Source organism: Anarrhichthys ocellatus, unplaced genomic scaffold, assembly GCF_004355925.1.
Source record: "Anarrhichthys ocellatus isolate YVR2014 unplaced genomic scaffold, GSC_Weel_1.0 scaffold10, whole genome shotgun sequence".
Lineage (NCBI taxonomy): Eukaryota > Metazoa > Chordata > Actinopteri > Perciformes > Anarhichadidae > Anarrhichthys > Anarrhichthys ocellatus.
In genome coordinates this window covers 5,740,974-5,756,954 of record NW_022280040.1, presented here as the reverse complement: position 1 = coordinate 5,756,954, position 15,981 = coordinate 5,740,974, and the positions used below count along the sequence as shown (strand labels likewise).

Below are 15,981 nucleotides of genomic sequence, written 5' to 3'. Positions count from 1 at the left end.
TGTGTGTGTGTGTGTGTGTGTGTGTGTGTGTGTGTGTGTGTGTGTGTCTTTGTAGACACACAAGTCAACATCAGGGACAAAGTGTGAAATACAGGGGATATTGGATCTAACTCCTCAGAGTTGATTTGAGATTAGACGTTGCACTTTGGTTTCTGGAAGTTGGTTTGCCACGATGTTCATCAAGAGGAAAGCGAGTCAGCTTTTTAGGTTTCATTTCCCCTGATTAATGAATTGTTTAGCTGGCATCCAACTGCTACATAACCTACACACACACTTGTAATCATGTACACACACACATGCACATAGGCGTGATGCATGCTGAGCGATCAGATTGGAGGCAGGTGAGAGCTAATGAGACGCCTATTCATCTTCCTTGAAGCTGTGTTTGTGTACGTGTGTGTATTTTCTGTTTATGTGTCTATGATAAATCTGTTTTAATGTGAAGGTCATTAGATTAAGCATACTTCAGACACACACACACACACACAGTTCCTCTCCCTTCTTCTGACATATGTATGTGAGTGTTTTCACCGCTAAGTGTTTTAGAACGTGCTTACAAGGAGCTTCAAGGACAGACCTAAACTACTGCTAGTGTTTCTCAATGCTGCTGCGCTTGTTGATTAGATGAGTGTCTCCTGAAGCAATTGTGGATTGATCTGTATCTTTTGCTTTTTACCAAGCTCCTTTTTCCTCCTCTTTCCTCTCCTTTATTTTGTGGCAGGATTTCCACAGAGCACTCGCCCAAGCTACAGATCCGGAGTCACAGCTACCTGCGGGCGGTGAGTGAGGTTTCCATCAATAGGAGTCTGGACAGCTTGGACCCGGCAGGGCTGCTGGCCTCGCCTAAATTCCGCTCACGAAACGAGAGCTACATGAGAGCCATGAGCACCATCAGCCAGGTTAGTGGCACCCAGGGGCCTGTGCCTCTCTAAAGTCAGCCCTAAAGCCCCTGTACCTCTACTGCTATGTCCAATAAGGTCGTGCAGGGGGGACGAAATCCCATCCGTAGCTGTCCTAAAGGCCTGAATTAACAATCGGGTCACCATCCGGCAAAACATGAACAGTACGAAAAACCCCCATCTCCCAATACGTCTGCGTGTATACGTCTGCGTGCTGTTTTCTGGAGCTCAGATGATTACAGGCGTATTCAGATTGGCTAATTAAACAGGAAGGCAGGCATAACCCCCCCCCCCCCCCCATCCTCTATTTCACCCTAATATGCTCCTTCTGCCTCGGCATACTTTGTGATGCAAAATGACAGGCTAAAAATGTTCTTTTCAATTTGGCATCTGCTATGTACGAGATGAAAAACAAGAATTAACATGCAGCCATACGAATTTTATGAATAATTGAAATTGGGATTGGTTCCAAATGATGATGGACATTTGCCTTGATTTGATAGTTATTGAAGAATTGGCGAGGAAACACAACGTCGGAGGTCTGTTATTGTCGTGGCTGCTGCAAAATATGATGTTAGTCATTTTGGATTTTGAGCACGGCTTCACTTTATTGAAGTGACAGGGGAGCGTAGCTCACCTTTTTGCCTGGGGTAATGGGGATATGTACTCCCCTCCAAAGCCCAGGGGCAACACTTTGCCTCATCGGCTGAATGATGGACCCTTGAGACGTCCCTTCAAGTCCTAGCATGGAGCAGGCCCAGAGGAGAGTGACACACTGGACCTGGCATCTACAAAAATGCCACTGAATAAAAGAGGTGCTGGCAGGCTCTCCATCTCACTCATTTACTCTCATATTTGACATGTACTGTATGCACATAGAGTGTGAACTAATGCACAAAACAGGCTAAACATCAGTGGATTGAATCGAGGTCCACAAACCTTTCTGACTCCAAGCTCTACAGTATACACTCACACTTGTCTGACTGTACACTCTCTTCACTGACAAACGCTCAAACCAAACACTTTAGTCCCGAGCCACATCCCATTCCTATATTCTGCTCTATGTTTCTGGACCAGCTGAACAAGGGCAACTTCAAGGAATGGAATGGAGCCTAATGTTCCCTTACACAACCCAATCTGTAAAACACACCCATCTCACAAGTCTGTAGCAAGAGTTTCAGAGTAGTGTGCACTCGCTGATGATGCAGGTGTAGTTGGAGTTCGTCGAGTCACATCTCAACTCCCAGTAGTCCAAGCTTTGACACTTCCTAATGCTCACCTGTAATGACAGCACTAGTATTTCACTCTGTTGTGCAACTCTTTGAAGTTGTATCCTACAGTGATTCCTCCCCCTCTGCACTCCTTGAACGTCCTTTTATTTTTCTAGAATATTGTCCCTTCTTTGTCTTGCACTATGATGGTGTGCGCCACTGCATCTTTATCTTTCACTTTTACTTTCCTCTGTGCTCTGGGCATGTACGCTCATGTACGTGTGTTTTTCCGTCTGGGTGCACGTACTGTATGTCTGCGTGTGTCCCCTCTCTCACAGGTGAGTGAGGTGGAGGTGAACGGGCAGATCGAGGCCGTGTGTGAGTCGGTGTTCAGTGAAATGGAGTCGCAGGCGGTGGATGCCCTGGACCTGCCCATGCCCAACTGCTTCCGCATGCGGAGCCACAGCTACGTGCGTGCCATAGAGAAAGGTTGCTCGCAGGAAGAGGAGGAGGGAGGCGTCACGGTGGGCATCAGGAGGACCAACTCACCCCCGTGTACCACCACCACCGTCAGAACCATCCAGAGCAGCACAGGTCGGTGGGAACATGCACTCAACACACACAGACTCATGGTACTCATGAACATGTGTGAACATGCATAATCCATAGTGCATTATAAATTGATACGTGTGCATAGAAAGTAATGTATTCTAGATGTGCTATGTGTGCAGCATGGGCATGTGTTTAGTGTCAACGGCAACAAAAAATAAATGCTTTATTATTGCCGTTAGTGCAAAGAGAGATTTATCCTTGTATTAAGATTGTACTTTGGATCAAGGGCCATCAAATCAAGTTCATTCATTTCTTATTCTCTTCTGTTAAAAACGGTTTTAACTGAGTATTTTTTCATAAAGGAAAGAGTTACAGTTAGCTGACCGGGAAGTAGTTTCACTCGCAGACCCAAACCCTCTGCATTATTATCCATCTGACCCAGTTTTCTTCTCAGATACAATATGATGCATGCGGAACTGTTTTTCCCACATAAGAGCTTATTGGAGCTGTAAAGCTCACTGGCTGCTGGATCTTATTTTAGCCCTCTTGTGTGCCTCATGGTCTGGAGCGCTTGGCTTTCCAGCATTACTGCATGCAGTATTGATGCTGAGTGGTGCTGGCACCCAGCACTGGGTGCTTCTATGTTTCCCACTGCAAATCCAAACGTCATTCCCTTACATTGTGCACGTTGAGTCACCGTCGCCTGACGCGCACACGCTGGCTTTCTCCTCCATTCCTTTTTAATTATGCCAATTACAAGACAGCATTTCCCCAAAACCTAGCCGACAAGGTTACAGTCAGATAATAAAACGCCTTCACTGCAAATTGGAAGAATCGCAAAACTAGTTCAATCAATTCAAAGGGCTTGAAAGAAATTCCGAGAGAGCATTTATTTAATGTTGTTTAAGACTTTCTGCAATTCACCCATTCAAAGACAATAATTTATTTCTCTAGTTAATGAAATATTCAAAGTATGAAGTTGCAATTTCACATATATTGATAATTCAAGATAACAACACGATTCAAGGGAATCAATAGAGGATTCAGTTGATTATTGTATGGTGTGTGTGGTGGTAGTTACTGATCTAAAAAAGGAGACAGATAAGATCAAGAAAGGGACATTTGGAGCTCCTTCCCCTGAGGAAGCAAGAGATAATGAAGACCATCTATCAGGTGAGGTGTTGTTGAGACTAAACTGTGGTTTTCAAGCCAGACAGCTGCTCTGGGGTGCTACATACACTGCTGTTACACATGAGACAGGAAGCCTCTCTTTCTCTTACTTCCAGCTGTTAAGTGTCTCACACGCTTTTCAGATGGAACTGTCTTCATCTGTAATCATTTGCTGATAGTGTAAAGAAAACACCTTTAAACCATTCTCAGGTAACAAGTGACTGAGCAGAGGTGTGTTATGTAGCGCACAGCCTCACAGCTGTTGGCAATTTGATGGACATCCATTTTTGGCACCTGAGTTTGTCAAATGATGAACGGCCGTTGTGGAAGTATAGAGCAGAGATATTAGTGCTGTGTGGTCATTTATAATCCAACATAATGCTGCTGCTTCCAATTGAGAGCAAACCTCTGTCTGGCTTGCATGGATCTCTGTGATTGGCTGTCGACTTCTTGTGACCCTTCTCTTTTTTTTTTCCCTGCCGACGTTATTGTGTCTCGGAATGAGCTGCAACTGAGGCTTCAAACTAACGTGACAGGGAGAGTGGGTTTGTGTGATATATTGAGAGGCAATGTGAAGAGCAGTTGGTAGTGAAGGTAGGGGATTGCCTCAGATTACTGTCATAGTTGTGCGACTGCACAATTTATCACCTCCTTAGATCTTCACCACTGAGTCGTCAGTCAGTGTAATTAATTAGCTACCTCTCCTTTTTCTCCTCGTGGGGAAAAGCTGCGATTGACGAGGAGAGGAATGGAGGGAGATTAGAAGGAGAGAAGGAAAAAATCTCAGTCTACATTTTGCCTGTCTCACTCTCTTAACACGTGCACTACCGTTCATGAGATGACGGTCATCTTGTGAGGGAGTTAACGTATATTTTCCATTCTCTGACTTTTACATACTGTTCACGCAGCGTGTGTAAAATACGGGGATCGCAGGTGATCTCGGACCCTTTCATTAGCACCACTTTCACCACCATTAACGCTCCTTAAAAATGGGATTTTTTTTTATGGGGTGGGGAGATGCAAAGATTAAGTTTGTTATTTTATATTTGTTTGTAATGTGTTTTTCGCATTTTGTAATGTTAAGAGGTCAGAAGCAGCGCAGGCGATGTAAGTGAGGGTGAACAGGCAGCTAATACATACCTAATTATTGTAGCAACTGCTATGTGAACATAAAGCCCTCATAGAATAATGCAAACTATAAATTTAGGTCTAATTAATATGGTCTGGCTCCTCTTTTGCATAAGTAAGGCCTTGTTTATGATACATTTTGCATATGGAATAAATATGCAATATGAAAGTCCTTATTCATCCAAAGGAAATAATATAAACACATGGCATAGAGGATGTCTTTTTTTCTGTTGTTGCGTCATGATGCAGGACAAACACGCATGCATTCATACATTTCACAGGGAACCACCTGGGAGCCCAAAGTGAGAAGTGAAGACGATGTAGTGGTGAATATTGGATGATGTTTCAGAAGGATGTTTCAGGCTGCAGTTCCAGAGAAACAGCCAACGCTTATAGTCTGTGCTCCCACTTGTCCCTGTGGCAAAGCACCAAGATGTCACACACACACGCACACACACACAAACACAGACAGGTGATAGACCTATCGGCTTTCGCCCATGCTCCTCTCCAGTTTGCCCACTGCGCTGCTCCAGTCCATTATTATTGATGACCGTTTTAATCCTGAGGAAGGAGACCGAAGTAAGGTGCTGTCCTTTGATCTCTTCTCTTTGAACGTCAAGTAGCTGTGGCTGCTATTGCCTGCCTCTGTGCACACTCAAACTGGTACGTACGCACACACTTGTTAACCCACGCGGTCACTAACTCGCACACATATTACGACTGCATCCGACAAACGTGTTGGCCTAGACATCAGCTCCTTGGGATCACAAAATCTGGAGCAGATCCTGTTTTACAGCCTGGGAAAATCCATAGCAATCAGTTAACGTGAGGATTTTACTGCCTCTAAGCACTGGCCCCTTCACCCCGGGTCATCTCCAGTTAACGTATTCACTCTGCTTTGTCTTGCCCTTCCTTGGCCTCTTACAGTTGGATCCCCTGCCTTTTCACAACAGCAGCATTTAGGTTGTGCGGGTAAATCAACCTGTTGTTTCACTGGGAAGACAAATTGACCTTCAATTAGAAAGAGTATACACACAGATCTTAAGTCTGGGAAATGTGCCTGTGTTTCTGTTTCTCTTCCTCTCACCCTCAGTTTCCCTGGCTCACTGACCTGCTGTCAATTATCCAGCATCTATTTTTCAGAGGTGCTGAGGGATTGGCTGAATAGAGCGTCTTTCCTCCCCTCACTCCTGTAATAGGCTACGGGACAATGTTTAATTTAATGGCTGTGAATTTCCTTACGGCCCCAAACAGAGGAGTTGCACTCAATAAAGCATTCCTTAAGTAAGCATTTGAGGCATGCTTGTGGCCCATTTTGCTGATGGTCTTATCTAACACTCTCTTGGCACACTTTTCTATTTGTTGTGTAGCATGAATAATGACTGGAAAAGCCTTTACGCTCTTACTTTGTCCAATATTTATTTATCATATCATATTATTTATCAGTCGAGCCCCGGGCAGGTTCCTGCTTCAAGCATCAATAGGAAACAACTTGTTTATCCAGCTTATCTATAAATCATGAGGAACAGGAAACGGTGTTAGGAAACAGTGAAGAAGAACCCAACTAAAAAGGTCAAGTTCATAACAGCTGCAAGAAGTACTAGTCACAGTAAAGTACTACATGCTCAAATACAGCCTGTACAACACTGCCCCCAGGGGCTCAGTGTAACACAGCACTGCACCTCTGCCCTTTCTTCCTGCAGTAGCTGTGTGAGTGGGTGGATGTAAAACTACTAGACAGCCTGACCCAATTAACAACAATCGCTGCCATCACTGGCACTTTCCCAAGTGTTCTGTTCTAAGAGAGCTTGTGAGAATAAGTATCTTTGGATTTCCCAGTGTGCTAAATATAAGTGGCAGGGAGACGGACTACTAAAGTCTGGTGGAATCAAGATGAGGTCCAGATCTCCCCTCACACCTCCACCAGCCCACGCAAATATCCAAGAGCAAGCCTGAAATTTGTTTTTCATATGTTAGGATGACTCGTATGTTATAAAAGCAAAGAAAATTGCTGCTCAAGGGTTCCCTATGTGTTTTGAAAAGGTCCCCTCTCAAAGTGGGTTTGAGGAGGATTCCAGGTGAAGGCCCCTGTGGCAGCATTAGATCCCGAGAACACTGATCTTTGCTCCATGCTGCTGTAGTGTGTTACTGAGGATTTGGCCATCTGCTTGCCTGTTGTGTCTGTTAACAGAGAGTGATGAGTTCAGAGCAAGGTCCGGAAGGCAAACGATCCCCATACCTGCGTGATGAAGTTATTAATTTACGTAGCCATGCGATTTATCTGCTGATTTGTTGAACATAAGATAAAAAGGATTATATACAGATCTAAATGCACAATGATCTCCATAAGAAGATCATAACCCCATCATTCAGAAGAAAAAAAACATCAGTTATTCTTAAATATAAGGATTGCATGAAATAACCAGGGGCGACCCTTCACTAAATCCTTGCCCCCTGGGTGTGAAAATGCTCAACTGCACCACGCTTTACTAAACCACAAGAGGGCAGACATTACACTCACGTCTTCTGTTTGGCAGGATAGTTTTGTGTGTATGGGTTTTGGTTAATGTCACAATCCCTCCAGCTGTATTTAATGTACTGAGAATTAGAAAGACAAAGTCTATCAGTATATCATAGTGTAGTTTTAAACATAATTTATTCTTTTGTTTTAATTAGATTGGCTCACTGGGTGAGTTCCAGAAGTACTTCAACTTGAAAAGGATTATAGTGCAGCATCAGCCAGAATGTAAAGAGATGCACAACATATGAAATAAAAGTACTTAAAATTTGAGATACCGAGGTCATGTCCTCTGTAATATTTGAAGAAATCTGGCAGGTTTGATGATATGAAAGAGTTTTCCGTAGAAATACATGTACACTACATATGTGGGGGTTTTAAAGGGCCGTAGTTCTGATGTTTGTCAGACTAAATATCTTGGAATCGTACACCTGTGAAAAAAACAATATACATAAATAAAATTAATCATTTTGTAACATTTCTTTGGTGCTAATCAAAAATGTGTTCTGCTCACGACCCAAGTAAGCCAAGCTATGGAGGGACATTATAAATTGGTCCTTTTATAGTGATGTTATTTGTTGCGCTGGTGCAATACAAATAAGTATACTGGAACAACTAATAAAAAGTGAATTCTTATTCAGTTCATACACAATATTTTTTTCTAATGATACATTTTACAGAAGTCCAATTTAATATCTCATAACACTAAGTCTATATTGGAACATAAGGTTAAATATGGTGTGAAACAAAAACACGACAAAAGCACCACAGACGCTAAGTCAGTACAGAAAGGTATGTGGTACAGTTTTCTAGATGGCTCTGTGCGGGACTGTCCCACCCAGTGCAGGGTGAGCTGGAAAGTGTTTGTGTGGGGCGGGGGGGGGGTGCGATCAAGGCGCGTCCACATCCTGACATAAGATCCAATATCGTCAGAGTGAAGAAGGAAAAGAGGGAGAGAGGACTCCTCCTGACATCTCATCCCGGCTCAGTGTTGCGGATCTTGCAGCTTTCATGTCGTTACTTCAGTGTCTGTACAGCGCGCTGCTCGGCATGCGTGATTACTGGATCCGCCTTTGTGAGTAAACGCCGCTGCTGTGTTTCTCTGTTGTTTGAGAGCGAGACATGACCGATGGCGAGCTGCGTCAGGCCAGTCGGGGCCAGGAAGTTGGGTTTATGTAGCCTTCAAAATAAAGGGAAGGCGGCAACAGGTAACGAGCATATACAGCAGCAAGATGGCAACATGAAATGCTGCCGGACGCGATGCAAAACACATTGGTATTGTAGCACTTCATGTTAAAATAAAGAGAAGTTCATTTATTGGGTAGCAACAATGGAAGTTAACTTCCCGACGTCAGGTCAGCAAAAATAAAAGGCTATATGCTACCAATGAAAATGCGTCACTGGCCTTTACTTCGAAAGCAGTAACAGGAAGTCGTGTATTTACGGTCCGTCGCTTGACACTGAAGGTGTCGGCGCCCATCCCGTGCTTCTTTCTGCTTATTCATGCTTCACATGAAAATGTTGTTCATATTAAATGAGAATAAAAATGAAACAAGCCAATAACAGGACTTCACATTATAATTAACGCCATATGGACTACAAACAAATTAAGAGTTTGATCATGATATTTCTAAACTAATTATAAACTGATCGGATTTTTTTAATTGCTTATTAATCAAACTTAAACTACATACAAATATATATTTTCCCTCTTTGGATTTATACACACTCGACTGGCAAGCTCGTGCCACCTCTATTAAATACACTTTCAGGCCCTCTGCAACTGGTTTTCCCTCCAAATCTGACATAATTTTATTGATAACCTATGCTGTTTGCTTGCCCCTCCCCTCGTGGTACCCAGGAAATGTTGAAAACCCTTCAGCTCCCGGTCTATTTTGGTATCCTATCTCTGATGGGAGGACGACAGGTGTGGCCTGCATCATACAGAGCAACTCCTGGCACAGCCTTACAGCACATGCCTCTGCAGGGTCTAGTTATTTAGGTCGGAAGGGGGGAGGGGTGGGGGGCTAGAGATGCTGAGCCCCACAGGCCTTATGGGAAAAGGGATCACTGGTTCCGCTCACCAGTTTGAATGCTGCTAGGGTAGATGGAGAGCCCCTAACACCCTACTGTGTGACAGATGAACAGTCTGTTGCCCCATGTCTCCAACCGACCATCTGTGTTTCAGTGAGTCATGCACGCGCTATTCTCGCCACTGACGCCCCGCTCACCTACCAGCTTTCCGCTTTCTATTTTCGGACGAGGCCATCCTGAGCACAACATGCCATGGACACACACATGCTGTACACACATGTGTGTGGTGATCCAAGTAGCAATGTGGGATAATGTTTGTATCATGTAAATTAGGGAAAGCTCAGCTGTTGACACATTCATTCAGGAAGGCCTTATTAGCACTTAATTATCAAGCTGTAAATAAAACCAATGCAAGTTACTGTGACTGTAACACTTTTTCAATCAATAAGAGACTTAAATGTGATATCATTGTTTACACTTTACACAATCAATTTCTTTTCTTTTCTTTTTTTATTATTGAAGCTATTTCAGCCTGAGGGATCAGTTAATTAGTTTCCTTCTGTTTCATTCACATATTGGTCCAACCCATGGCTCAAAATTCATCCTGAGAAAAATGTAGTCTCGAGGGCACAGTTGCGCAGTCATATTTTGAAGTGTTTAAAAGTATTGGCATTTAAAATGATAATGGTGTAAATGGTTTCAGGAATTACTTTTCCCGGCAAGGTCGTGTTAAAGAGCGGAGTCGTTGCTTGATTTAAGTATTTCAGTACAAAGGGGAATATGTTTAGTAACGTTTTACCTTCAGGCTACACTTTCTTATGTGGAAAAAAGCAGGTGTGCTGCATTTGTTGTTTCTGGACCAAATAGATGTAATCTAAGTTTAAAGGAATCGTTTCACATTTTGGGAAATACGTTTATTCACTTTGTTGCCGAGAATTCATTCCACTCTCGTATGTGATAGTTGAATATGAAGCTGCAGCCAAGAGAAGGTTAGCTCAGCATAAACGCAGGAAACAGGTGAGAACAGCTACCATGGCTCTGTCCAAATGTTAAAACATATCTGCCTACCAGCACCTCTAAAGCTCACAAAATTAAGACATTACATCTCTGTTTGTTTAATTTGTACAAAAGCTAAGTTTAAAAACGACAAATTGTTCATCTAAACAATTAGCTTACAGTCTTAAATGTACTAAATATGTCAACATAACCATATCCTAATACATTCCTATGCATTGCTATTATATTGTTCCAGGAGAATTCACAGACCCACCCAACTATTGTTTGACATTTGTATTGGTCAGAGAAACCAAACAGCTGCCGGAACAGTTGCATTACGTCTAAGTATTACCAGTAATCATATTACGTTGCTCGGTTCTCTTTTATGTGGAAGCTGCTAAATATATGTACAAATTACTAATGTATGGTGTGAAACGTTGGATGGATACTTTACAACTTTAACTCAGCATAGAGCTTAAGTGTAACACTGGCTTATGAGTTTGGAGAGGTTAAGTGCGGTGGAGAGCGCTTGGTAAAGTACTGTATTGTCTCAGGTCTGTTGTATCCTATGTGACTATAAGGACTAACAGAGTCAGTCACTGCTTGCAATATTTCCCTTCTATCTATTTGTAACATTCATTCTCTCAGTCTCTTTCTCTCGCTTCATTTCAGGGAGCCTTCATTTGAGTGAGACAGTCTTGCTAAAGCCCACTCCCACGAGTCTCTCTCCCCACTTTCTCGATAATGTGCTGTCACTTGTCCCGTCATATTTTCCCAGCAACTCTCACTGTTAATGGGTGCCCCTTTCTTTCTTTTAAGAAGCAATTATCATGTTGAAGCTAAGCTTAGGAAGTACCTGCCAAGGGAAAGGCAGACACTTATAGTTCAGTCATCCAGTGAAGGTATGAGGTGTCCACATTTACAGTAACTTTGAATGGAGATGTGATGACAGGTAACTCATAAACACAGTGTCCCTGGCTCCAGGGTACTCCGGGTTTCTTCTCTCTCGCTTACTTTTTCTTTACTCACTTTTAATCTTTCAACTTCACTCTTTCATCAGCCTCTTAATTCCTCTGTGCTGTGGGCAAAGTTAACTCCAGATTTCTAGTAATCCACATTAAAAAGTAGAACAGAGTTAGAAGAACAAAGATAAAGAGGTCAGGTGAAAATAAGGCTGTTAATTAATACTGTCACATGCTAAGCTATGAAGCACTGGAGCCTCAGCAGTTGCTGATCCTGTCCTTACTTACCAACTCCTTACCGACACATTTTTGTCTCCTGGCTCATGAATATTGAATATTGCATTGAATGTTTTTACCTAAGTTTTGTGTTTTAACCTTGTTTTAACTGAAATATTGCAAGGTGGTTCCCAGTACAAATAACAGTACAAAACAAAATGAAACTCCAGTTTACTGGTTAAATACCACTCAATGTTTGACATTTCTTCAGTATTCAGTATTCTCTTTAATATTTGCATTAATGCAGTAATCTTTCGATTTTTTTTTTTTTTTCAATTTAGGGTTTTCCCCACTAGAGGGTGCATCATCCCCAGTTTCAGAATAAACCAAGCGTGCCTTCTGATGTCTCACCACAGCAGTGTGTCTCAGTAAATGGGGCAACTCACAAGTTTCATCTTGTGGTATTGCTGTAAAACGTTATTTTAGACTCACAGTGTGTCCTAAGTTCCAGTGACACTTTTAGAGGAAAAGAGAGAGGAAATGAGATGTGAATCATGACTGACGTTCATGCTTTGCTTGATGTATATGTGCCTGAGAGACATGGAGATCAAACGCTGTTCATTGAGGAGGAATGTTTCTTTGAGCTCCATCAATCCCTCCTGCCATGTCTGCTCCTCAGTCCCCCACACACACACACACACACACACACACAGATAGGTCTTCGTACTCTGGCGTTAATTACAGGGACAGATAAAGCCCTGCCTTAGCAGCGTATGCCGCTGCATGTGTGAAATGCACCTGTGTGTCAGTGGATCAAAGCTGCCATCCTCTAAGGTGGAATTATTATTCAAAGAGGGGATGTAAATTAAACAGTACTCTGGTGTCATCTGTCTCTCCAATTCTCTCTCTTGTTCCCTCTCTCACACACACACACACACACACACACACACACACACACACACACACACAGCTGCATAATGCTGTCATCCCACATGCTTTGATGGTGCAAGTAGGTGTGTTTGACAGGAAACAAGAGCCGGGTTGAGGCATGCGGTGACACACTAGCACACGCACTGCATACATGTGGAGCAAAAAGGAGGAAGACACCAGTTGTGGCAGGCATCCGTACCTCGATTGGAGCTTCTGAACGTGTGTGCACGCATGTGACTGTAGAGTGTCAAAGTGTCCGTGTATGGCTTCTCTGTTTGCAGCTGCGGGATCAAGCCCGAACTGGGAAGCTGGATGTGGGTAAACTGTGATTTGGCTATCTCTCTTCCTGGAGGAGATAAATCCCAACCATGCTGGTGTGTCAGCCACTCAGTAATTACTTCATCCTGTCACGGCTGTCTGAGAATGCGAGCCAGTGGAAACTTGCGCTGTTGCTCTTTCATTGACAGAAGGCAAAAAACACTCCGCATCTCTTTTATACGACTCAATGTCGAGTTTTAAGGGCGTTAGTCATCAGATAAACAGATGCAGATGGATTGAATTTAGTTAAAGTGTTTACATCTGTGGGTTTACTACCTGTTATTCCAGCGTGTACAGTTGCAGTTAAACGTGTCATTTAAGCTGAATTAATTGCTGAATTTAGTCATTTAATTCTAGTGTGTCTGATGTCAAATTTATTTTGAAGTAAATATTATTACTGTGATCAAGGTGTAAGCAGGGAAAAGTGAAAATTCTTGACTTGCAATACAAAATCTTTCACTAGATGTCATCATAACCTCAGCTACTATGCCGCCAGTCAGATTTGTGTAATCTGGAGAAGTGTTGAGTATGGCCCAAATAATGTGTAACATGACGCTCTGGTGCAATGTCATTGTAAGTAACCTGTGCAGATGATTTGCAGCTGTAGGAATTTGTTGAATATCTGTGCAGAAAGTGATAAAGTATAAATCATTGTGAAATCCCTGTGCATGTCCACGACTTGAATCAACAGTGATTTCCTGCCTGGACGTGCTCTAAAGCGGAATAGAAGGCAATAGGATGTATCTGCTTAAAGCTTTTTGTTGGTGGCTGTTAGGTGTTCATGTTTGCTTACGACTTAATTGGTCCCAGTGTGTTATGGCCTGGAATGCTTTGATTGTAGCTATTTAGGGAGGAAGAGTGGTGTTTGGATGTCTTTTGACACAGGAAGAGAATGTCATTCATTCCTCTGCTCCTGCTCTGGGTTTGAAAAAAAAAGGCAGAAGAGAGGGGCGCAGGGAGGAACTGACAGGGCTACGACAAATACAAAGAATGTCTGCGGCATTGGACCCCTGCTGTTCGCCACTCTGCAGAAAGAACACATACACCAGCTTCCTGCTAAACAGAAGGAATCTGTAGTTTTACTTTAAGGATTATCAAGATGTAAACGGCACATTTGGCGTGTCTGATCAGGTGGACAGGGGCTGCTCTGTCAGGTAGGGGCTGTCCCCCTCCTCCCTTTTTGCTCTTCCTGTCTGTGTTTTGGCATCAGAAGGAGCAAAGGAAAAGCAAAGCCCCGAAAGGATTTCCTCAGTGTTTATTGTGGATGATCCTCATGGCTCCTGCATGCTAAAGCTGGGCAAGGCAGGGCCCGCAAACTCAAAGCACCGGGGTGAATGAGAAACAGAAGACGGGTTAGGATACGGAGTTAAATATCTTCCAAGGAGGCATAAAGACGAAACATGCTTTTTGCTCTGCTCTCTTGACAGGATGTTGAAAGTTTTTTTTCACTTGACAGCTAAATTGTGTGGTTCATGTTGCTTTCACTATTCAGCAGGGTATAGGGAGTATGTTGAAGTAACTCTTAGGAATGGTGCATGGATGTAAGTGGGTGGTTTGGGCTCTGCAGTGTGGGAGGCCAGGCCCCAGTGCAAATTAAAGACTTCTCTGTGAAAGTCCCAGACTCTGCTACAGTAATGTGAGTGAGTGTGTGTCTGAGTGACTGAGCCTGTGTGTCAGCGGCCGGCGGGGAAGAGACCCAACCCTCCCACTTTTTATTTTTTTAACCAGTCATTAAAAATAAGCCACAGCTCACCCCGGTACACACTGAGAGACAGCGAGAGGGAGAGAAAGAATGCATCTCCTCTTTCTCCTCCCTTTCTTTGAGCTTTGCTGCTTCACTACCCAAGTAAAACGGGGAGGAAAGGGAGGAGGGGGAGGTTGTGTTCAAGGGGTACTGACTCCACTCAGAGGCTTTTAAGACACACTCTCAGACCCCCTCCCCCGTGTAAAGTTTTTTTTTTTTCTATCCAGGAGGGGAGAGAGAGAAAGAGATGAATGGGGAAAGGAATGCAGGAGACAAACGAGTGCTCTCGGCAGGAGAGTGGGAATGTTGGAGAGACTATTGTTCCTCCCCCATAAGATTCTGCAGGGAGTGGATGTAAACAAGTGGGAAGAGGGGTGTGAAAAATCACACCTGAGACAATTAGAGCTCTGTAGCATCTAGTCTGATATTCATATTTACCCTGATACACGTCGTCTCCATTGCTCGCTACTTTGGACACACGGCTGCAAAACACATGCAGCCAGTGCCTATAGCTGCCATCTCGTCTTTCTCTCCACCCCCCTCCACCCCTTCAACAGGATGTATAGGGTCAGAGGGTCAGGACTGGAAACCACAAAAGATAGTATGCGTCAGTGTAGCCTGGTTCTTGTTCCAAATCCCCCCACAGCCCCTCTTGTTCCTCCTACCTTTTCTCGCTCCCCCTCTTTTTTTCTTAAATTTTCCTCTCTCTCTCTCTTAACTTTCCATCTCCCTCTCTCCATCCGTCCTCCTCCGCCTGCCCCGTTCCTCCTCTCATATAGGAGATACAGAATTTGGTTTTGGGCCCAGATGGCTTTAGCATGCCTCTGGCGGTGGATTAAGCCCGCCAGTGTCTCCTTTCCCCTCCATGTGCAAGTGGTCAGGACAAAGAACGTCAAACAGGGCGAATGGAGGAAGGAATGCAAGGGAGGGAGAAAAAAAACCCAGGACTGTGAAACAACACCCGACGCTAATGTTTCACGGCATTCCTGGAAGAGTAAACTCAAACGCTTGTAAAAACCGTCAGCCAGCTTTCCTGTTACTTTTTGTGCCTAGTCATTTTATGAATCAAGTTCTGGGCTTCTTGCCTCTTGGAGTTAATCCCCAGAGTGCTTGTTGCATCCACTCATGGAAAGAAGAAGTGAACTTTTGACCACATTCTGCTGCATTTATATGTAAATAGCAGCTGCAGCAAGCAGTGATCCTTCATGTAATGACATGACATCGGCATTGTGTTTCAGCCCTCTCACTTAAGACTGGTGTGTGTGTGTGTGTGTGTGTGTGTGTGTGTGTGTGTGTGTGTGTG

The 15,981-nt window shown here is 43.6% G+C and overlaps 1 protein-coding gene across 4 annotated transcripts in view; it reads left to right on the top strand.

Annotated features, from left to right (window-relative positions):
- The window catches only part of dlgap1b (discs, large (Drosophila) homolog-associated protein 1b), an 83,957-nt gene that overhangs the window by 49,570 nt on the left and 18,406 nt on the right, over window positions 1-15,981 (top strand). For 3 of the 4 annotated variants that reach the window (XM_031850445.1, XM_031850444.1, XM_031850448.1), the window contains exons 5-6: window positions 722-899; window positions 2,449-2,704. In XM_031850445.1, the coding sequence (XP_031706305.1) occupies window positions 722-899; window positions 2,449-2,704 (434 nt within the window). The remainder of the gene's footprint in view (window positions 1-721; window positions 900-2,448; window positions 2,705-15,981) is intronic. The other variant, XM_031850446.1, reaches the window with a different exon arrangement.